The sequence below is a fragment of the Zea mays genome, chromosome 1 (assembly GCF_902167145.1).
Source record: "Zea mays cultivar B73 chromosome 1, Zm-B73-REFERENCE-NAM-5.0, whole genome shotgun sequence".
Classification (NCBI taxonomy): domain Eukaryota; kingdom Viridiplantae; phylum Streptophyta; class Magnoliopsida; order Poales; family Poaceae; genus Zea; species Zea mays.
Genome location: NC_050096.1, coordinates 261,046,860 through 261,070,303, shown reverse-complemented (window position 1 = coordinate 261,070,303; position 23,444 = coordinate 261,046,860). Strand labels below are relative to the sequence as shown.

At 41.6% G+C, this 23,444-nt stretch overlaps 1 protein-coding gene and 1 long non-coding RNA gene across 2 annotated transcripts; both read right to left on the bottom strand.

The window, feature by feature from the left end:
• Positions 1 to 3,898: 3,898 nt before the first annotated feature.
• Positions 3,899 to 4,342, bottom strand: LOC103643734 (uncharacterized). Its single transcript, XR_561225.2, has 3 exons — positions 4,246 to 4,342; positions 4,090 to 4,140; positions 3,899 to 3,953 (listed from the first exon to the last, which is right to left on the bottom strand). It is a non-coding gene; the product is annotated as an uncharacterized lncRNA (long non-coding RNA).
• A 105-nt stretch (positions 4,343 to 4,447) lies between these two features.
• On the bottom strand, positions 4,448 to 6,692 carry LOC103645477 (protein RRP6-like 2). The gene is made up of 4 exons (XM_008668521.3): positions 6,099 to 6,692; positions 5,315 to 5,470; positions 4,619 to 4,777; positions 4,448 to 4,546 (listed from the first exon to the last, which is right to left on the bottom strand). Exons 1-4 carry the CDS (start codon positions 6,450 to 6,452, stop codon positions 4,448 to 4,450), a joined length of 768 nt encoding a protein of 255 aa, XP_008666743.3. The 5' UTR covers positions 6,453 to 6,692.
• Between the last annotated feature and the right edge of the window lie 16,752 nt (positions 6,693 to 23,444).

Below are 23,444 nucleotides of genomic sequence, written 5' to 3'. Positions count from 1 at the left end.
TGGCTGTTGGAAGGCTGTTGTCGCATGGCGCACCGGACTGTCCGGTGCGCCACCGGACACTGTCTGGTGCGCCAGCCACGTCAGCTAGCCGTTGGGGTTCGACCGTTGGAGCTCTGAGAGGTGGGGCCTCTGGGCTATTGTAACACCCGGTTTTAAGGAACAAAGCCGAGTGCATCTCATACATGCGCCAAGAAGACAACATATATAATAACAGAGTGTATAGAGATAAATGTCATAAAACATCAGAGTAATTATTACATAGCGGAAGACTTATTACAAAATAAAGGAATAAATGTAAAACGAACTAAGGATCGTCGGCGCCAATGTCGACTGAGAAACGCCACCTAGATCAAGTCGAATGCCTCAGTGTTAGGCGGCTCCTCTTCGACCACCTGTTCTTCTCCTATGGGGGGTTGTGAGACAGCAAGAGTGGGCTCACATACGTTCATAGCTCGACAAGTCGTGGGGAATAATGTGGCATGAACTCACCAAAGGTGGGAGTTCATGTAGTGTAAGGCTGATCAATGAAATAAAGGCTGAGGCTGAGCATTGCTTTTATAAGTTGGTCAAAATTTTATTAGCAATTACTAAGTATAAGTAAATACCAAACCATAGTAATAATAAGTAAAAGTAATAATAAAATAATCCCAAATGCAATGAAATGACAGATTAAGTTTAAGTTCCATAAATTAATCATGTGAGTGTCCGAGCCGCTCATGACCATGAGCACGGCTAGTATACCAGTTTTACACTCTGCAGAGGTTGCGCATCTTTACCCACAAGTCGTGTTACCCATTTGCCACGGAGTTGATCAGACTCCATACACCTCTACCGAGGAAGCGAGGCAAGGTACCACTACGAGGCCTTTACAAAGTTCCACTAGCTTCAGACTACCCGCTACAGTTTATAGGAAGCTCCAGTGCAGGGTTCTTGCCTGACCGCCATCGCAGCAAAATCAACCCAAGGACCTCCCTACACTGACCACTCCCCTACTGCCCTTGCCCCTTTCGGGTAAGGTAGCCGTCCAATAGCTTTCCTAGTTAATCAGCCAAGGGCGTCCCATTAAACCCTTGTGGTATCACTTTTTTCCCGGGTGGTTCTCCATGTTCCCATTAACATAATGATCTTATCATGAATAGTAAATAATAAACAGATAATAAAGAGTATAACAATGAGTGATTAATATCTTTATACCCAAAGCCACATAAAGCAATAGCATGTACTACCCAAAAAATTAGTAGTAAAACCAGTGGTGAAACAAGGTATAAAGATAATCAAAATCTAGGGTATACTATTGGGTCCCATCAAAATTAACCTATGCAGATCATTATGATTAATAAGAACATGACTGGGTAAAAGAAGTGATCAAGGGCACAACTTGCCTTCAATGAGTTCCTGCACAGCTACCTCTACTTGCTGAACCTCATATTCCACAGTGGCTTGCTCGTCTACTCGCATCAACACAATACATACATAGTATAGCAAGAATTAACATTACACCAACCATGTAAACAAAATACACAGTAATATACTAGTCATTAAAATAAGATCATAGGAACTGGAATCATTAAATTTGGAGTTATAGATTTTAGGTTATGAATTTCCAAAGATTTTATGCATTTAATATAGGGTTAATTGAGAAATAAATTTTAATGTGTATTTCATGTAAAAACAGTGGTACTATTTGATAGAGAATAATATTACAAAATTATAGGAACTGGAATGGTCCAATTTGGAGTTCATATGCATTTTCTACAAATTAAACAAGTTTCTGCAATTAAATTTGTACTAAAAACCATTTTCTAAACTATTTTCCTGGTTTTATTAATTATCTGGACTGGGCGCACTATTACCTAAAACAGCAGGGACCTCGGGGCAATAATCCTAAGACTCAGTGAACAACAACTGGATGGCGGGTTTATTATCAAATTGCACAGGGACTCTTTAGCAGAAGTCTTGGGCGAAGGGGTATCTAGGGGTTTCTGACCGTTAGATCCGAGATGGGCGGCACAGATTAAATTCAGCCCTGATTGAAGCGGTACGCCACAGGGGCCCTCGGATCACTGATCCGTCACTACAAAAATACCCCCCCTATTGCAACACATTCATGTGTTGCTAGAAGTTGAAATAAGTGTTGCTAAGGCTTATACCAACGCATAATTATGTGTTGCCTATGCTGGCGTTGCTAGGGTCTACTGCAACACTTATATATATGTTGGTAAGCCATGACTATAAGCGTTGCTCGGTCGCAACGGCTATTTATTCCCTACTGCAACGGTTACATGTGTTTGTACCGGTGGATTTGGCAACATTTTGCTTAGATTTATGGCAGCACATTTATGTGTTGCAATGTTGTTGAACCGTATGACAATGGCAACATTTAGATCAAATTTGTGAGAGCACATATATTGTTACAAGAAATAAACCATTTATTGAATAGAAATTGATATACAACAACATTTGCCATTAATAAAATGAGAAGCTCCAATTCATCCTAGGCAAAAACACGATTGCAATGGACAAACCATTTCTCATTGAAATAAAATAGTCAATATACAGAGTAGCACAACTTAAAATAATCACCACTTCATGTGTGTACAAATATTTCTGGAGACAGATATAAACATATGACTAATTCTAAACTATACTAAACTGCATCATAGGTAAACTAGGAAAGCTTTTTTTGGTAGCATAGTCTTCAAATTCTGCAGAAATCTTGCAGCTCTGAAACTAAAATCTGGCAGCCCTGAAACTTCATCCTAGGTACTGAATCTGATGAACAATAAGAAAGCATTTCAGAAAAAAAAATGTGCAAAAGAATACAATAGTGCGATAGGAGAGCATAGGAATGAACAAACTGAGAAATGAAGATCAAAGGAGAGCGCAAGTATGAACGAGCCTACCAAGAAATGCACGACCAAGAATAGGAGCCAGTGATGGCTGCTATTGTTGCTAGTAATATAGTGATCAAAGGCGACCAATCACTCGCTCAAACATTTCCGCTGGACTGCAAAATTGAGGATAAAAGTTCAGACCAGAAATCATAGTAGCCAAATACTGATAGCTTTTATCTGGTCAATGCCCCTCAACTTCAAATTTGCGGATAACATAAGTTACAAAAGTCAAATATCATGAGATTTGTTGATACTCACAGGGAAGTGAAAATATATACTGCTAGTTTTGACATTAAAGCTTAGGATAATCCACAGTAAGTAACACAATATAGATGATAACATGATGCCAAGAAAATTAACACTGCTAGAAATGTTTTAGTAATAAAAAGTTGTGCAACCTGACAAAGGAATCTAGATGCTACTATAGACATGTGTTTTCATACCAGGCAAAGATCTTGCCTGATCTCCTCAAGCGTCTTTTCCTTATTTCCTATATAACCTGCATAATGGTTTATGTGAGAATAGCCTAAAAGACAAGCAACGAACTTAAATAGAAAGATGGGCAGCTTGCAAAATTAATTACCAAAAATCTAACAGGTGGTCTGGTATAACTTAGCTCATGCCAAGATGTACCCACACATTGAAAAGAACATAAACTTGTGAAGACAGATGTTAGTAGTGTTAATGACATCATAAATTGAGTGGGAATCAATCGTATAATAGTAGTGTTAATCACATCATAAATTGAGTGGGAATTCATAAAGGGAAATAAGGTAGATGCATTATAAAAATAAAACTAGATGTTCGTAAATATAATTGAAAATGCAGCCTTACCGACATGTTAGATTTTTGGTAATTAATACCAACATGTTATAGTCTCTAGCATACCTGGGCAGAAGTAAAGCCACTTATATATAACTGATGGCAAGTCAGAAATAAATAAAAGCAGCAAACAAAAAAATATCCAACACCAAACACAACAAAAAAGAAATTCAGAATAAGGCCTGTCTCATTAAGTCATATATGTACAGCAGATAGTGTGTATCTTCTCTAGCATACCTAGGCAGAAGTAAATCCACTTATATATAACTGATGGCAAGCCAGCAAAAAATAAAAGCAGCAAACACAAAAATATCCAACACCAAACTCAACAGTCAACAGAAAAGAAATTCAGAATAGGGTATATGCATAATACTTGATCATTTCATCAGGAAGTGGTCTCGACCTCCAGTCTGCATTTTGATACCTACAAGAAAAAGGCATGCCTTAATCAGAGAAAAGAAAGTCCCATTGTAGATACAAGGGAGGTCAGAGTGGATCTTTGTAAATTATTTATTGGATAGAGCCTTACTCCTTCTTTGCTGTTACTCCACAAAAATGAAGCAATAGGTGCTCAAGGCTGTTTCTCTCCATCTGTAAGACCCTTGAAGCCTGATTATCGTTAGAAAGAAAAGCAATCTTCAGTCTATTAAACATTAAATAGGAGGGTTTCCAGGAAGAATAAAGAAATAAGAAAATTGGGTGGCAGAATCAGAATCATGGTATTATTGACCCTAATTTACACATACTTGTCCTGTGTCAAAAAGATTGCACACATAGATGTGGAAGTCCCGCTGGAGCCACATTATATCACGATCCGCACCATGCATTACCTATTTGACCAAAAACGAATGAAAACCAGAAATTCGAGTACATAGAGGCATTATTTTGTAGTTTTTAAAAACCTTTCTCTTTGTTGGATCTTTGAAAGGCTCTTGCAAATAGAGACCAATGTATAGGCGTAGCTTAAGAGTGTCCACAATAAAGTCTTCTGTTCTTGTTGAAATCTGCATCAAGCAGGTGAAGCCCTGAAATGACCTATATTGATTATGCTCCAGATCTACCTGAAAATGGAGCAAAAAAATTATAGAGGCAATCATTAAATTGCTAGTATCATGAAGTCCATGGAATTTATTCTATTGCATGTCAGATAGCCTAGAACATAAAAGGGCGTAAAACTCATTCTATAAGATGAAGAAACAAAACATAGGAGGTATCTTGTTTATATAACAACCAAAGTTGCACTATATTGTTCATGTCAAACAGTCACAAAAGTAATCTAGCTTAAGAACTTTTCGATAGTGCTAGTATAAAGACTGTCAGGTCCAATGCACATTCCACAACCACTAACATATAGCAGTATTACACATGTAACTAAAACATTTTTTGAGAACTGTGGTGATATGTGTGCATGAAATATGCCTCGCAAGGGCAAAAACCTGCAGGGAAGGCATGCTGACAGTTCTTTCAGATAAAAAAATGTATGCAGCACAGGGAAAAATACTTGACAGATGAACTTCAGTATTCAGTATCAACATAAGAGGCATCTAAGTATCATAGATTCATTTGATAAAACAAAAACATTAGTTACAAATGCTTACAGCAAATTCAGTTACGCTCTTCAACTTCTTAGCTAATTCTGTTAAGCCTTTGTGATCTTGAACCAGCGTAAATGGTGTATCCTCTAAATCAGCTGGCTTCACTGGTTCTCTGTCAGGAACATTTCTGTCAACGAACTGTTCAACAGGTAGGTTTTCCTGCAACAAAAAACAAGTTAAAACTCATAAATGGATACGGATGCAAGGAAATTATGACACTGACAAAAATATACAGAAGATAAACACTAGACTTAGAGCAGGCCTATGTTTTTTAAAAGAAAAGCACCACACTGATTTTATTTTCACCTGTTAGTATGGTACATATCGTTGTGCATGAAAAGACTACCTTCAGCTTTGAAAATACCAACATGCATACTAATTCTCCCATATCAACATGCCTATGATTCACTGTTGTTTGTCAAAAGCAGGTAATATCCTTGCAAAAATGTGTTACACATTTCCTCTTCCATTTATACACACGATCACATGCTATCCTAAAACCATTTTCCGATGTTCTGTTGAAATTTTACCCCCGTATATACAGCAATCAGATTATTTGTACTCATTCTGTGTCTCATAAACTTTGGGCACCATCTGCCCAACACATCCAGTCTAAACACACCAAACGATGGGGAACGGCAACAATAGTATTTGATTCAACAAATGTTACTATTTTACCCAAGCCATTTCCATGTCTTACACATCGATCAATGAGTTTATAGCTCCTCCATTCCGTTAGAACTCACCAAAACATAGAGAAGCAGCAACAGGATAGTGTATCACTGACCAGCGGGTGAACATGTCGGGTGCCGTCTTCGCTGCGCTCCAGCCAGACATGCTCGAATGGCTTGTAGTTATCCACTCTGATTTTGTACACGTCCTGCGGCCGGGGAATGCTTGGATCGTGGAAAGGCACCTTGGCCCCCGGCACCGGCGCGGCTCCCTTCTCCCTGGTCAACGCCCGCACTGGCCCGGCGCCAAAGCCAGAGCCAGCAGTCCCGCAGTCCTGGCCGCTGGCCGCCCTCTTCTTCTTCTTGCCATGGATCACGAGCTGGAACCCATCCCCGGCCTCCTCGGCGCCGCCAGCCTCGTGGCCCGACGCCGCATCCTCCCTGCCCCTCACTTTCTCGGGCTCATCCATGGCGGAACAGCAGCGGCGCGCGAGCGGGGCGTCGTCGAGGTCCGCGAGCGGGCCGCGCGCATCCGTGGCGACCGTGGGCGAGCGCGCGGCGGCCTCCGGTGCTTGGAGGTTGGTGGGTGGGTGGGGAGCTAGGGTTTTGGTGTTTGGGCGCGGGCGCCCCGCGGCCTCGCCGGGGGGTGTGGAATTGAGGTGGGGGGCGGACCGGGGGCGGGGAGGAGGGTGGGTAGGAACGGCTGGCGGTTTCAACTGTCGCTTATATTGACGGCGGTGGAGGTTTGATGTGATGGTGTCCGGCTGTCCGCGGCTCCGCTGCTCAGGTGGTACTCGTGATGAAACTATGAAAGTTGAGTGGCCGTGTTCATCGGCTGCTCGTCCCGTCGTGCGTCGGCGGGCAAAAGCCTCTGGATCGGCGTCGGGAGGCAGCTGCTTGTTTTACTTCGTCACCCTCTTCTGCGATGGCTTGGGGTTAGGGTTTGAGGTGGGTAGGTAGTTCAGTAGATTTTGGCGCACTGACAAAGAGGTCTGCGGCTAGGCGTGCAGAGGCCGCCGGCGGGATTGGGGACTTTTGCGAAGGCGACTGGGGCCATGGCAGGTGGCCAGCGGCGGCGTGGGTAGGTGGTTCAGGCCGCTTGTGTCTCCCTGTGTGATAGGGTTTTGGTAGATCGAAATCTAAAAGGACAATATTTGGTTTAATTTATTGTACTTCAAATCATTCAAATTGAGTGTTTTTCTGAATTTAAATATTAAATGTTACTAGCAAGACATATTAATGGTTGTCACATACTAGTTAATCAATACATTCGGCTAGTAACACATATTAAATGTTTCCGTATCCTATTTAACACAACGGATGGTACACATAAAGTGTTGCCATAACTCTAATAATTTAACGGATGATGCTTGCAACGCATATTAAGCGTTGCCCGCTAATTTCTTACAACGCATAAAATCATGTGTTGCTGCGGATGCGTTGCTATAGGGGGGTTTATGTTGTGGTGCGTGGCCCAGATTTAATTACGTGACTGACGATCCGGACCACACGATCCCGATCGGACGGCACGCCGCAACCCAAGCTGAACCGTGAATCCTAAATCTAATCTGGATCGTCGCTCCATAGATCTACGGCCGAGACAAGCCCACGGCGAAGCGGTTCGCTGGCTTAACCCAGACCGTCAAACAGATTATCAGCGCCCGAGATCTATTCGCCCACCCACGGACAAACGCCGACGGCGGAGCAAAGTTCCCCACGGCGGCGCCATTGCCGCCCGCACCCGAAACCACCCTCCAATGCGTCAAACTTCAATCCGAGCCTAGCTGTGCATGAAGCAGATCATAACGGACATGGGAGAGGGTCACATACCAACACGGCGGCAGCACAACTCCCAGTCCACGAGCTAGAGTGGCCCCTCCGCGAGATTGTCGCTCCGGCGAGCAATTCACCCCCAACCTACCCACGAAGATGCTCGGGAAGGCCGTGTGCAGACACCCTCGAACGCGACGAAGCTCCCGAATCTCCAAGACTGACCGAGGTGGCGACAAAACGCGGTCCGACGTCGAGCTCGCGGTGACAGCACACCCGGTGGCGACCTACTTCACGATTCGCGTAGCGGAGATGTGCCCTGGCCGTCTCGGTGATGAAATAGGGCAGGGGAGTGCGGCGCGTAGGTCCTTATAACCCCGGTCAAGGCCACGGACTTGGGACGAGGCTGTTGCCGAGGTTGCCGCGGCCACGAGCAACAATCCCGGCCGATGCGGGCGGTTTGTTAGGGATGACGTGAGGGCCCCACCCGCAAGCGAGAGAGAAATCAGGAGCGCGTGTGAAAGAGACTGACAGGTAGGGCCCAATCGCCAGTGCTCCACCCGCGCAGGCACGAAGTCGGCCGCGCGCGTGCTCCGAAGACTGGGCAGTGGGCCCCACGCACCAGTGAGTGCGCGCGCAGGGGGGTGAAGTTGGGCCGCAGTGGAGGTAATCCGGTGTTGGGCTGAATAGGGTGTTTTCGGTCAAGTTAGCTGGGTTTGTTTTATTCTTTTATTTTCAATTCTTTTTCTTCCCCCTTTTTCTTTTCTATTTTCAAATCCAAATTTGAATTCAAATTTACCTTCAAACTTGGTATAGAATTTGTGCTCAACTTTTAAGTGTATAACTTGGACATAAAATTCACAGAATAAATTTATTTGCCATTGTGTAATATTTTCTCCCTCTATTTTAAATTCCAAATTTCAATTTGGGGTCTAATTCAAATCTCAATCATTATTATATATATATTTTTTATTGGTACTAATGTTATTATTTAATGCACATTCCAATAAACTCCAAAATGATGCATTAAGTATATATTTATTCTAATTAACTTGTTCTATAAATGTTTGAAATATGAAGCTCTCTCATATTGTTTTCTTTCTATTTAGAGGATTAGTATTTTGAATGTGGAATGAGAAGTAAAAATCACTTCAAAATTAGATATTCATGTAAATGATGGCTTAGGATGCATCATTTGATAATATGCATAATCTTTTAGTTGAATAGAAAATTTTTATATTACTTCTTTTCTATAATATTTCTTGGTTTTCAAAATTCAGTTCTCCATTGTTAACACTCCAGGATAATTAGAGATATTTGAATTTAATATTTTATTTCTTCATGTATTTATTTTATTATTAATAATTTTTTTTACAGATTTTGGGCCTTACAAATCCTACCCCCCTTAACAGAAATCTCGTCCTCGAGATTTGTAAGGAAAGGGTGTATACTCATATTGTCTCAATACGTATGCACAAACAAAATCTCAGCATGATGCATACTTTATTAGCAACATATGGGGTCAAATAGACCTTATTATTCCTCCTAAAATAGTATCATACCATCTACTAACTAAAGTAACATCTAGATCTTACAAATAGTAGTAATTTATATATATGTTTATGTAGCTTGGTGGAACTGGTGGTGGTGGTGGAGGTTGTTGTTGTTGTTGTCTCCCCAACCGCGCTTGCCTTATTTCTTGGCGGACCTGACGTATTTCCTCGCGTTCTTGTCTTATCTGATTTTGCATCTCGATCACCAGGTCTGTTAATTGTTGTATTACCAGTCTTTGGGCAGCAACCACTTGATCGATTTCAACAGGTGGAGGATTTGGAGGATTCATTTCTGTTTGCTGTTGCGTGATAATCTTTCCTTTCCTGGTATTGACCATGAAAGTTAGAAGCATATGGTAATAGTTTTGCAAAGGAAATTATTCAATAAGCAGAATGAATAAGCTAGTAGCTGGTTATAATCTGAAGATTCTTTAGTAGGGCTAAATCTTTGTTTTATGTCCAGATTTGGGTAACCAGTCGTATAAGGTGAATATCCAAGGGTAAGATAGAATCTGTCAAGATGAGAGATATATATGGGTGAGATAGACCACAAGATGTAGGTCAAAAGTTTGTTTGAGGTTAGATGGGGATGGATAGGTTATACCCTTCATCATGACTCTATGGGTCGGGTTAGCTCTTATGCTCATGGTTGAGTTGATCTTATATGCTAAATTAACACTTGGCTAGAAGGGTCTAATCCATGTTACAAGTATTAACTAACCTGTTTGAGTGGGTCACATTGAGTTAGTTCAGATTAGATGGGATCTAGATTAGTTTAACATAACTAGATTTGACTAAATAAGACCTAATTAATTCTGGATCAATTTAGGTTGAATGGGGTCTAGGTATGACCAGGTTAAATGGGATCAAAAGTAGATTGATGTAACCAGATTAGACTAGATAAGATCTACTAAATTTATTTTGGAATAGATCATGTTTGTTACACTGTTATGAGATAAGCAAAGTGGTGGGGATAAGAATGCTTATTAGGACAAGATGAGTTTCTAAGAATAATGTAGAATCTTTTGGGGTTAGTTGGATCAATTAGGGTAAGATAAAATCTTTTGAGATAAGATGAATCTATTAAGGTAAGAAGGAATCTTTTAAAATAAGATGATTCGGTTGAGATAAGAAAGAATCTTTTAAGATAAGATGGATCTAGTAGGATAAGATAGATTCCTTTAGGTTAAGAGGGATCCATTATAGTAAGAGAGAATCTTTTGAGATAGGAGGGATCTATATAAATTAGATACACTTTAATGGAGGATAATCTAAGTTGTTTAGTTTTCTTATGAATTCTATTTATTTTTATACGTATATACAGATGGAGTTGTGGACATGACTCCACGACTCATCACACTCAATCAAAGATCCAAATCAAACAAGTATCATAAGAACAAGCAGTCAAGCGTATAAATACCTATAAAAATAGTTTTGTTTTTGTTCCTAGGAGTAGGTCTCCTATTCCTAAAGGTCACTTTAGGCATCGGATTTCAAAAGTGTGAAATCCACATTGGTCTTCAGAAGGAAAAAGGTAAGAATAATCAGAGTAAAGCGGAAATGGATGAGGAAAGATCAAGATAAGTGTAGAAAAGAATCAGAGTAGCAAAGGTAAGTAAGTATTGGTTGTCCAGTTCTATCTAGGTTTCGTCCTACAGTCAACATTGCTCTGATACCACTTCTGTAACACCCGGTTTTAAGGAACAAAGCCGGGTGCATCTCATACATGCGCCAAGAAGACAACATATATAATAACAGAGTGTATAGAGATAAATGTCATAAAACATCAGAGTAATTATTACATAGCGGAAGACTTATTACAAAATAAAGGAATAAATGTAAAACGAACTAAGGATCGTCGGCGCCAATGTCGACTGAGAAACGCCACCTAGATCAAGTTGAATGCCTCAGTGTTAGGCGGCTCCTCTTCGACCACCTGTTCTTCTCCTATGGGGGGGGTTGTGAGACAGCAAGAGTGAGCTCACATACGTTCATAGCTCAACAAGTCGTGGGGAATAATGTGGCATGAACTCACCAAAGGTGGGAGTTCATGTAGTGTAAGGCTGATCAATGAAATAAAGGCTGAGGCTGAGCATTGCTTTTATAAGTTGGTCAAAATTTTATTAGCAATTACTAAGTATAAGTAAATACCAAACCATAGTAATAATAAGTAAAAGTAATAATAAAATAATCCCAAATGCAATGAAATGACAGATTAAGTTTAAGTTCCATAAATTAATCATGTGAGTGTCCGAGCCGCTCATGACCGTGAGCACAGCTAGTATACCAGTTTTACACTCTGCAGAGGTTGCGCATCTTTACCCACAAGTCGTGTTACCCATTTGCCACGGAGTTGATCAGACTCCATACACCTCTACCGAGGAAGCGAGGCAGGGTACCACTACGAGGCCTTTACAAAGTTCCACTAGCTTCAGACTACCCGCTACAGTTTATAGGAAGCTCCAGTGCAGGGTTCTTGCCTGACCACCATCGCAGCAAAATCAACCCAAGGACCTCCCTACACTGACCACTCCCCTACTGCCCTTGCCCCTTTCGGGTAAGGTAGCCGTCCACTAGCTTTCCTAGTTAATCAGCCAAGGGCGTCCCATTAAACCCTTGTGGTAGCACTGTTTTCCCGGGTGGTTCTCCATGTTCCCATTAACATAATGATCTTATCATGAATAGTAAATAATAAACAGATAATAAAGAGTATAACAATGAGTGATTAATATCTTTATACCCAAAGCCACATAAAGCAATAGCATGTACTACCCAAAAAATTAGTAGTAAAACCAGTGGTGAAACAAGGTATAAAGATAGTCAAAATCTAGGGTATCCTATTGGGTCCCATCAAAATTAACCTATGCAGATCATTATGATTAATAAGAACATGAATGGGTAAAAGAAGTGATCAAGGGCACAACTTGCCTTCAATGAGTTCCTGCACAGCTACCTCTACTTGCTGAACCTCAGATTCCACAGTGGCTTGCTCGTCTACTCGCATCAACACAATACATACATAGTATAGCAAGAATTAACATTACACCAACCATGTAAAAAAATACACAGTAATATACTAGTCATTAAAATAAGATCATAGGAACTGGAATCATTAAATTTGGAGTTATAGATTTTAAGTTATGAATTTCCAAAGATTTTATGCATTTAATATAGGGTTAATTGAGAAATAAATTTTAATGTGTATTTCATGTAAAAACAGTGGTACTATTTGATAGAGAATAATATTACAAAATTATAGGAACTGGAATGGTCCAATTTTGAGTTCATATGCATTTTCTACAAATTAAACAAGTTTCTGCAATTAAATTTGTACTAAAAACCATTTTCTAAACTATTTTCCTGGTTTTATTAATTATCTGGACTGGGCGCACTATTACCTAAAAAGCAGGGACCTCGGGGCAATAATCCTAAGACTCAGTGAACAACAACTGGATGGCGGGTTTATTATCAAATTGCCTAGGGACTCTTTAGCAAAAGTCTTGGGCGAAGGGGTATCTAGGGGTTTCTGACCGTTAGATCCGGGATGGGCGACACAGATTAAATTCAGCCCTGATTGAAGCGGTACGCCACACGGGACCTCGGATCACTGAACCGCGGCCCAGATTTAATTACGTGATTGACGATCCGGACCACACGATCCCGATCGGACGGCACGCCGCGACCCAAGCTGAACCGTGAATCCTAAATCTAATCTGGATCGTCGCTCCATAGATCTACGGCCGAGACAAGCCCACGGCGAAGCGGTTCGCTGGCTTAACCCAGACCATCAAACAGATTATCAGCGCCCGAGATCTATTCGCCCACCCACGGACAAACGCCGGCGGTGGAGCAAAGTTCCCCACGGCGGCGCCATTGCCGCCCGCACCCGAAACCACCCTCCAATGCGTCAAACTTCAATCCGAGCCTAGCTGTGCATGAAGCAGATCATAACGGACATGGGAGAGGGTCACATACCAACACGGCGGCAGCACAACTCCCAGTCCACGAGCTAGAGTGGCCCCTCCGCGAGATTGTCGCTCCGGCGAGCAATTCACCCCCAACCTACCCACGAAGATGCTCGGGAAGGCCGTGTGCAGACACCCTCGAACGCGACGAAGCTCCCGACTCTCCAAGACTGACCGAGGTGGCGACGAAACGCGGTCCGACGTCGAGCTCGCGGTGACAGCACACCCAGTGGCGACCTACTTCACGATTCGCGTAGCGGAGATGTGCCCTAGCCGTCTCGGTGATGAAATAGGGCAGGGGAGTGCGGCGCGTAGGTCCTTATAACCCCGGTCAAGGCCACAGACTTGGGACGAGGCTGTTGCCGAGGTTGCCGCGGCCACGAGCAACAATCCAGGCCGATGCGGGCGGTTTGTTAGGTATGACGTGAGGGCCCCACCTGCAAGCGAGAGAGAAATCGGGAGCGCGTGTGAAAGAGACTGACAGGTAGGGCCCAATCGCCAGTGCTCCACCCGCGCAGGCACGAAGTCGGCCGCGCGCGTGCTCCAAAGACTGGGCAGTGGGCCCCACGCACCAGTGAGGGCGCGCGCAGGGGGGTGAAGTTGGGCCGCAATGGAGGTAATCCGGTGTTGGGCCGAATAGGGTGTTTTCGGTCCAATTAGCTGGGTTTGTTTTCTTCTTTTATTTTCAATTCTTTTTCTTCCCCCTTTTTCTTTTCTATTTTCAAATCCAAATTTGAATTCAAATTTACCTTCAAACTTGGTGTAGAATTTGTGCTCAACTTTTAAGTGTATAACTTGGACATAAAATTCACATAATAAATTTATTTATTTATAAATTTATTTGCCATTGTGTAATATTTTCTCCCTCTATTTTAAATTCCAAATTTCAATTTGGGGTCTAATTCAAATCTCAATCATTATTATATATTTTTTATTGGTACTAATGTTATTATTTAATGCACATTCCAATAAACTCCAACATGATGCATTAAGTATATATTTATTCTAATTAACTTGTTCTATAAATGTTTGAAATATGAAGCTCTCTCATATTGTTTTCTTTCTATTTAGAGGATTAGTATTTTGAATGTGGAATGAGAAGTAAAAATCACTTCAAAATTAGATATTCATGTAAATGATGGCTTAGGATGCATCATTTGATAATATGCATAATCTTTTAGTTGAATAGAAAATTTTTATATTACTTCTTTTCTAAAATATTTCTTGGTTTTCAAAATTCAGTTCTCCATTGTTAACACTCCAGGATAATTAGAGATATTTGAATTTAATATTTTATTTCTTCATGTATTTATTTTATTATTAATAATTTTTTTTACAGATTTTGGGCCTTACAAATCCTACCCCCTTAACAGAAATCTCGTCCTCGAGATTTGTAAGGAAAGGGTGTATACTCATATTGTCTCAACACGTATGCACAAACAAAATCTCAGCATGATGCATACTTTATTAGCAACACATGGGGTCAAATAGACCTTATTATTCCTCCTAAAATAGTATCATACCATCTACTAACTAAAGTAACATCTAGATCTTACAAATAGTAGTAATTTATATATATGTTTATGTAGCTTGGTGGAGCTGGTGGTGGTGGTGGAGGTTGTTGTTGTTGTTGTCTCCCCAACCGCGCTTGCCTTATTTCTTGGCGGACCTGACGTATTTCCTCGCGTTCTTGTCTTATCTGATTTTGCATCTCGATCACCAGGTCTGTTAATTGTTGTATTACCAGTCTTTGGGCAGCAACCACTTGATCGATTTCAACAGGTGGAGGATTTGGAGGATTCATTTATGTTTGCTGTTGCGTGATAATCTTTCCTTTCCTGGTATTGACCATGAAAGTTAGAAGCATATGGTAATAGTTTTGCAAAGGAAATTATTCAATAAGCAGAATGAATAAGCTAGTAGCTGGTTATAATCTGAAGATTCTTTAGTAGGGCTAAATCTTTGTTTTATGTCCAGATTTGGGTAACCAGTCGTATAAGGTGAATATCCAAGGGTAAGATAGAATCTGTCAAGATGAGAGATATATATGGGTGAGATAGACCACAAGATGTAGGTCAAAAGTTTGTTTGAGGTTAGATGGGGATGGATAGGTTATACCCTTCATCATGACTCTATGGGTCGGGTTAGCTCTTATGCTCATGGTTAAGTTGATCTTATATGCTAAATTAACACTTGGCTAGAAGGATCTAATCCATGTTACAAGTATTAACTAACCTGTTTGAGTGGGTCACATTGGGTTAGTTCAGATTAGATGGGATCTAGATTAGTTTAGCATAACTAGATTTGACTAAATAAGACCTAATTAATTCTGGATCAATTTAGGTTGAATGGGGTCTAGGTATGACCAGGTTAAATGGGATCAAAAGTAGATTGATGTAACCAGATTAGACTAGATAAGATCTACTAAATTTATTTTGGAATAGATCATGTTTGTTACACTGTTATGAGATAAGCAAAGTGGTGGGGATAAGAATGCTTATTAGGACAAGATGAGTTTCTAAGAATAATATAGAATCTTTTGGGGTTAGTTGGATCAATTAGGGTAAGATAAAATCTTTTGAGATAAGATGAATCTATTAAGGTAAGAAGGAATCTTTTAAAATAAGATGATTCGGTTGAGATAAGAAAGAATCTTTTAAGATAAGATGGATCTAGTAGGATAAGATAGATTCCTTTAGGTTAAGAGGGATCCATTATAGTAAGAGAGAATCTTTTGAGATAGGAGGGATCTATATAAATTAGATACACTTTAATGGAGGATAATCTAAGTGCAAAGGTTACTTAGAATTGAGCTAATATAAATTCTCATAAGATATGCATGGATTGGTTCTTTATCTTTAACATTTTGGACCACGCTTGCACCACATGTTTTGTTTTTGCAAATCCTATTGTAAATTGTTTTCAAAGTCCTTTTGCAAATAGTCAAAGGTAAATGAATAAGATTTTGAGAAGCATTGTCAAGATTTGAAATTTTCTCCCCCTGTTTCAAATGCTTTTTCTTTGACTTAAACAAAACTCCCCATCAATAAATTCCTCCTCTTAGTGTTCAAGAGGGTTTTAAGATACCAATTTTTTGAAGGTGCTACTTTCTCCCCCTTTTTGGATATAATAAGATATCAATTGAAGAATTCATCATTTTTTAAAAACTTTTTGAAAATGGGTGGTGGTGCGGTCCTTTTGCTTTAGGCTAATACTTTCTCCCCCTTTGGCATGAATCACCAAAAACGGATACTCGAGTGAAATATAAGCCCTTGAAACTAATTTCTCCCCCTTTGGTGAATAAAATATGAGTGAAGATTATACCAAAGTTGGAGAGTTGCTCGGAGCGACGGCGAAGGGTGAGTAATTTGATGGAGTGGAGTGGAAGCCTTTGTCTTCGCCGAAGACTCCAATTTCCTTTCAATCTATGACTTGGTTTGAAATATACTTGAAAAACACATTAGTCATAGCATATAAAAGAGACATGATCAAAGGTATATTTATGAGCTAAGTGTGCAAAACATCAAAAGAAATTCCTAGAATCAAGAATATTTAGCTCATGCCTAAGTTTGTTAAAAGTTTGTTCATCTAGTGGCTTGGTAAAGATATCAGCTAATTGTTCTTTGGTGTTAATATATGCAATCTCGATATCCCCCTTTTGTTGGTGATCCCTTAGAAAATGATACCGAATGGCTATGTGTTTAGTGCGGCTATGCTCAACGGGATTATCCGCCATGCGGATTGCACTCTCATTATCACATAGAAGAGGAACTTTGGTTAATTTGTAACCATAGTCCCTAAGGGTTTGCCTCATCCAAAGTAGTTGCTCGCAACAATGACCTGCGGCAATATACTCGGCTTTGGCGGTAGAAAGAGCTACAGAATTTTGCTTCTTTGAAGCCCAAGACACCAGGGACCTTCCCAAGAACTGGCAAGTCCCTGATGTGCTCTTTCTATTAATTTTACACCCTGCCCAATCGGCATCCGAATAACCAATTAAATCAAATGTGGGTCCCCGAGGGTACCAAAGCCCAAACTTAGGAGTATAGACTAAATATCTCAAGATTCGTTTTACGACCATAAGGTGAGCTTCCTTAGGGTCGGCTTGGAATCTTGCACACATGCATACGAAAAGCATAATGTCCGGTCGAGATGCACATAAATAGAGTAAAGAACCTATCATTGACCGGTATACCTTTTGATCTACGGATTTACCTCCCGTGTCGAGGTCGAGATGCCCATTGGTTCCCATGGGTGTCTTGATGGGCTTGGCATCCTTCATCCCAAACTTGTTCAGAATGTCTTGAATATACTTAGTTTGGCTAATGAAGGTGCCCTCTTGGAGTTGTTTCACTTGAAATCCCAAGAAGTACTTCAACTCCCCCATCATTGACATCTCGAATTTCTGTGTCATGATCCTACTAAATTCCTCACATGTAGATTCGTTAATAGACCCAAATATAATATCATCAACATAAATTTGGCATACAAACAAATCATTGTCAAGAGTTTTAGTAAATAAAGTAGGATTGGCCTTTCCGACTTTGAAACCATTAGTGATAAGGAAATCTCTAAGGCATTCATACGATGCTCTTGGGGCTTGCTTGAGCCCATAAAGCGCCTTAGAGAGTTTATACACATGGTTAGGGTACTCACTATCTTCAAAGCCGGGAGGTTGCTCAACATAGACCTCCTCCTTGATTGGTCCATTGAGGAAGGCACTTTTCACGTCCATTTGATAAAGCTTGAAGCCATGGTAAGTAGCATAGGCAAGTAAAATGCGAATTGATTCTAGCCTAGCTACGGGTGCATAGGTTTCAACGAAATCCAAACCTTCGACTTGTGAATATCCCTTGGCTACAAGTCGGGCTTTGTTCCTTGTCACCACACCATGCTCATCTTGCTTGTTGCAGAAGACCCACTTGGTTCCTACAACATTTTGATTAGGACGTGGAACTAAATGCCATACCTCGTTCCTAGTGAAGTTGTTGAGCTCCTCTTGCATCGCCACCACCCAATCCGAATCTTGTAGTGCTTCCTCTACCCTGTGTGGCTCAATAGAGGAAACAAAAGAGTAATGTTCACAAAAATTAGCAACACGAGATCTAGTAGTTACCCCCTTTTGAATATCGCCGAGGATGGTGTTAACAGGGCGATCTCGTTGGATTGCTTGGTGGACTCTTGGGTGTGGCGGCCTTGGAACTTGTTCATCTTCCTCATCTTGGTCATGGGCATCTCCCCCTTGATCATTGCTCTCCTCTTGAGGTGGCTCAACTTCTTGATCTTCTCCTTCATCATTTTGAGCCTTATCCTCATTTTGAGTTGGTGGAGATGCTTGTGTGGAGGAAGATGGTTGATCTTGTGCTTGTGGTGGCTCTTCGGATTCCTTAGGACATACATCCCCAATGGACATGTTCCTTAGAGCGACGCACGGAGCCTCTTCATCACCTATCTCATCAAGATCAACTTGCTCTACTTGAGAGCCATTAGTCTCATCAAACACAATGTCACAAGAAACTTCAACTAGTCCAGAGGACTTGTTAAAGACTCTATATGCCCTTGTGTTTGAATCATATCCTAGTAAAAAGCCTTCTACAGTCTTAGGAGCAAATTTAGATTTTCTACCTCTTTTAACGAGAATAAAGCATTTGCTACCAAAGACTCTAAAATATGAAACATTGGGCTTTTTACCGGTTAGGAGTTCATATGATGTCTTCTTGAGGATTCGGTGTAGATATAACCGGCTGATGGCGTAGCAGGCGGCGTTGACCGCCTCGGCCCAAAACCGATCCAAAGTCTTGTACTCATCAAGCATGGTTCGTGCCATGTCCAATAGAGTTCGATTCTTCCTCTCCACTACACCATTTTGTTGTGGCGTGTAGGGAGAAGAGAACTCATGCTTGATGCCCTCCTCCTCAAGGAAGCCTTCAATTTGAGAGTTCTTGAACTCCGTTCCATTGTCGCTTCTAATTTTCTTGATCCTTAAGTCGAACTCGTTTTGAGCCCGTCTCAAGAATCCCTTTAAGGTCTCTTGGGTATGAGATTTTTCCTGCAAAAAGAACACCCAAGTGAAGCGAGAATAATCATCCACAATAACTAGACAGTACTTACTCCCGCCAATGCTTATGTAAGCTATCGGACCGAATAGGTCCATATGTAGGAGCTCGAGTGGCCTGTCAGTCGTCATGATGTTCTTGTGTGGATGATGAGTACCAACTTGCTTCCCTGCCTGACATGCGCTACAAATCCTGTCTTTCTCAAGATGAACATTTGTTAGTCCCAAAATGTGTTCTTCCTTTAGAAGCTTGTGAAGATTCTTCATTCCAACATGTGCTAGTCGGCGATGCCAAAACCAGCCCATGTTAGTCTTAGCAATTAAGCAAGTGTCGAGTTCAGCTCTATCAAAATCTACTAAGTATAGCTGACCCTCTAACACTCCCTTAAATGCTACTGAATCATCACTTCTTCTAAAGACAGTAACACTTGTATTTGTAAAATGACAGCTGTAACCTATTTTACATAATTGCGAAACTGAAAGCAAGTTGTAATCTAAAGAATATACAAGAAAAACATTGGAAATGGAGTGGTCAGGAGATATAGCTATTTTACCCAATCCTTTGACCAAACCTTGATTCCCATCCCCGAATGTGATAGCTCGTTGGGGATCTTGGTTTTTCTCGTAGGAGGAGAACATTTTCTTCTCCCCTGTCATGTGGTTTGTGCACCCGCTATCGATGATCCAACTTGAGCCCCCAGATGCATAAACCTACAAAACAAGTTTAGTTCTTGATTTTAGGTACCCAAACGGTTTTGGGTCCTTTGGCATTAGATACAAGAACTTTGGGTACCCAAACACAAGTCTTGGTGCCCTAGTGTTTGTCCCCAACATACTTGGCAACTACCTTGCCTGATTTGTTGGTTAGCACATAAGATGCATCAAATGTTTTAAATGAAATGTCATGATCATTTGATGAAGTAGGAGTTTTCTTCTTAGGCAATTTTGCACGGGTTGATTGCCTAGAACTAGATGTCTCACCCTTATACATAAAAGCATGATTAGGGCCAGAGTGAGACTTCCTAGAATGGATTCTCCTAATTTTGCTCTCGGGATAACCGGCAGGGTACAAAATGTAACCCTCGTTATCCTGAGGCATGGGAGCCTTGCCCTTAACAAAGTTTGACAATCTTTTAGGAGGGGCATTAAGTTTGACATTGTCCCCCTGTTGGGGACTCGTTCTCAAATGCTATGAATTAAGAACAAGGCAACATAAAATGTTAAATGTTAATGCCCTTCGTCCGCTGAAGCATTATTTCCTTACGGATTTAATGAACTTCGGACGAAGGCCAAAGATGAAACAATTACGAAGGTTAGATCTTCGTAATTGAACTCCCAGAGGTTGTATAAAATAATTCGAGATATGAAGCATTAATAAGAAGTAAATTATAAATAATTATCATTTTCATATTAAACAAATTTGATGTATTCAAATGTTAGATACATTTGTACCTCTGTCTTGGCGAAGAATAATTTCCAAGTGATGCGATTACAATTGCAGGAATGCGTGAACAGTAAAGGAATACTGTTCACTATTTATAGGCACAGGACACAGCCTGTGAGGAATTACAATCATGCCCCTCATAAAAATTTACAACATTGACTCAGACCTTTATGGACTAAAAGGTCATTTTATCTTTAAGTCGGTTCGTCCCTTCTCCTTCGGATATGTTGTATTATCAAAGCTTCGTGAATGATGTCTTCGGCGTCACGTACGAGCAGCTTCAGCCGAAGCTGTATCTCTCTGCAGGACCTTCGGCGACGAAGCATGGTCCCAACAGTAGCCCCTTCGCGGTGCTAGATCGTTTTTCGTAACGAGCTTGATCCGTGAAAAAAGTCTCTTAGGCTTCAGGAAGCCGAAGGTCCGAAAAACACCTTCCCTGAGCTCGTTGTCGAGAAACGATAGCGGTCCCACCCTGCAGGGTTAGTATTTGGTCTTTGCGGTCCACCGCGCAGTGGGTGTGAGCAGCTGTTTGCCTGGTGCAAAAATCCTGACGATTCACCTTCTTACCTGCAGTACTATATAAACAGACGGGTAGGTGTGAAGTTACCACAACATTCATTGCTATTGCACTGTTTTGCTGCCAAAATTTTTAACCATAGCCGAAGCTTGAGTCTCGCAATCAGACGAAGCTCTAGTTTAAAGCCTACTTCGTCAGAAGAAAAAGCTTCGGGAGAGAAAGTTTTTAGTTCCCAAGAAATTCAGAATTAAATGGCCAGAGTGCGCTCTACCGCTAGAGTTGAGCGTGAGGGAGGCGAAGCCGAAGGAGCGGAGACTGTTCCAATCTCCGAAGCGATGCAACGATCCGGACTGGTGACCTCGGGAGGAATCCGCACTGCCGAGACAGAGCAGACTGTTGCCGATACAGAACAAGTTGCTGTCGAAGCGGAGGAAGGAGATATTGAGGAAGCTGATTCCGATGATGATTACCATATTGCCGTTCCAAGCAAGCCCAGCCATTTGGACTTCGGAAAGTCGACTGTCTCTAAGGCTGATTTCTCCAAAATGGTGAAGTCGGGCTATTTCAGTGAGAATGAGAAGAAGCTGCTTCGCTTCGGGGGGGGAAGAAACTACCCCGAAGCCAGAAAAGGATGAAATAGTTATTTTCAAGAGCTTTCTAAAAGCTGGGTTGAGATTCCCCTTAAATAGGATGATCTCTGATGTGCTGCAAAGATTTGGTATCTATTTTCACCAACTGACTCCCAACGCGATTGTCAGGCTCAGCGTTTATATCTGGGCTCTCCGAAGCCAGGCGGTGGAGCCGTTTGCCGACAGCTTCTGTCGAGTTCATGAGCTGCATTACCAAACTAAGGCCAGAAAAGATGGATTGCATGAAAATTTTGGTTGTTATAATTTTGCTTATCGGAAAACCACGAAGTTTCCCGTGATCAGCTACCGAAGCAAATGGCCGGCAGGCTGGAAATCAGAATGGTTTTATGTCAAAGTTGACGAAGATAAAGAGAAGCTGGTTCAGAGCCCTCTTGAACTAATCTTCGGAGAAACAAGACCCCGATGCAAGATGGCAGTAGACGGTCCAACTTGGGTTGCACTGGGCGAATTCAAAATTATTGCAGAACATATTGACACTAGAGATTTAGTGCAGGAATTCCTGGCCGTCAGGGTTTTTCCAACTATGAAAGGGTGGACAATGCCGAAGCTTAAAGGGGAAAAGAAAGAGGGGGAACTCGTCCGACTGCCCTACTATTATAAGTTCAAGAAATATTTTAAAGTACCCTACCAAGAATGGCTTGATACAATTGAAATAATGAGTAATGAAATTCTTGGGAATTACTCTAAAAAAGAGGACCAACTGATGACAGCGGCTTTCGGCACTCGGCCGAAATGAAGGCTGAACAGGGTGTTTGATGCCATAGGATTTGAATATGCTGACTACGGCCGACTGGGCGGAGATGCTGGAGGCCCGAAGCGAAAAAGGATTGCCAGCGCTACTGACGAAGAAGCCGTCAAGGTAACCAAAAAGAAAAAGAAAGATTCTGAAAATGTCAGCACTGAAGAGTTAAATCCTGAGCCGAAGGTGGCTACTACAAGAAAGAGAAAAAGTGCATCCCCAGAGCCGAAAACGCCGGTCCGAGAAGAAGATACTCCTGCTTCTCCTTCTGCTGTTGAAGTAGAAGAGATTATGAAGGTAATGACTGAACCCCTGCCTATCAGGCTAAGTCCGCTGGCACTGGAACTGACGAAGTTTTTTCAGAGGAACAAGGCAGCTTCGGCAGCAAAAAGTCCTGTGAAGCCGAAGAAACGGAGAATTATTCAAGTGACAAATGTGATCCATCAGACACCGCCACCGGCGACGGTGTCAAAAATTGTCTTTGCCGAGACTGCCGAAGCCGAAGGCGCCGCAGCCGAAGCTACTGGAGTGGAAACCACTGAAGCTGAGACCGGCGAGGCCAAAGCTACCGGGGCCGAAGCCGGGACCACCGAAGAGTCGAACCTGGAAACCACACTTGAGGTTATTGATAATATACTCCTGAAAATGGCGGAAGGAGAAACTACTGCAGCTACGGTGAGCACGGCAACTGAAAAGGGGAAAGAGCAAATTGATGAAATTTCGGAAGAAGAAGATTTTAACTTTCAAGATTTGCTTGGACAAGAGTTAA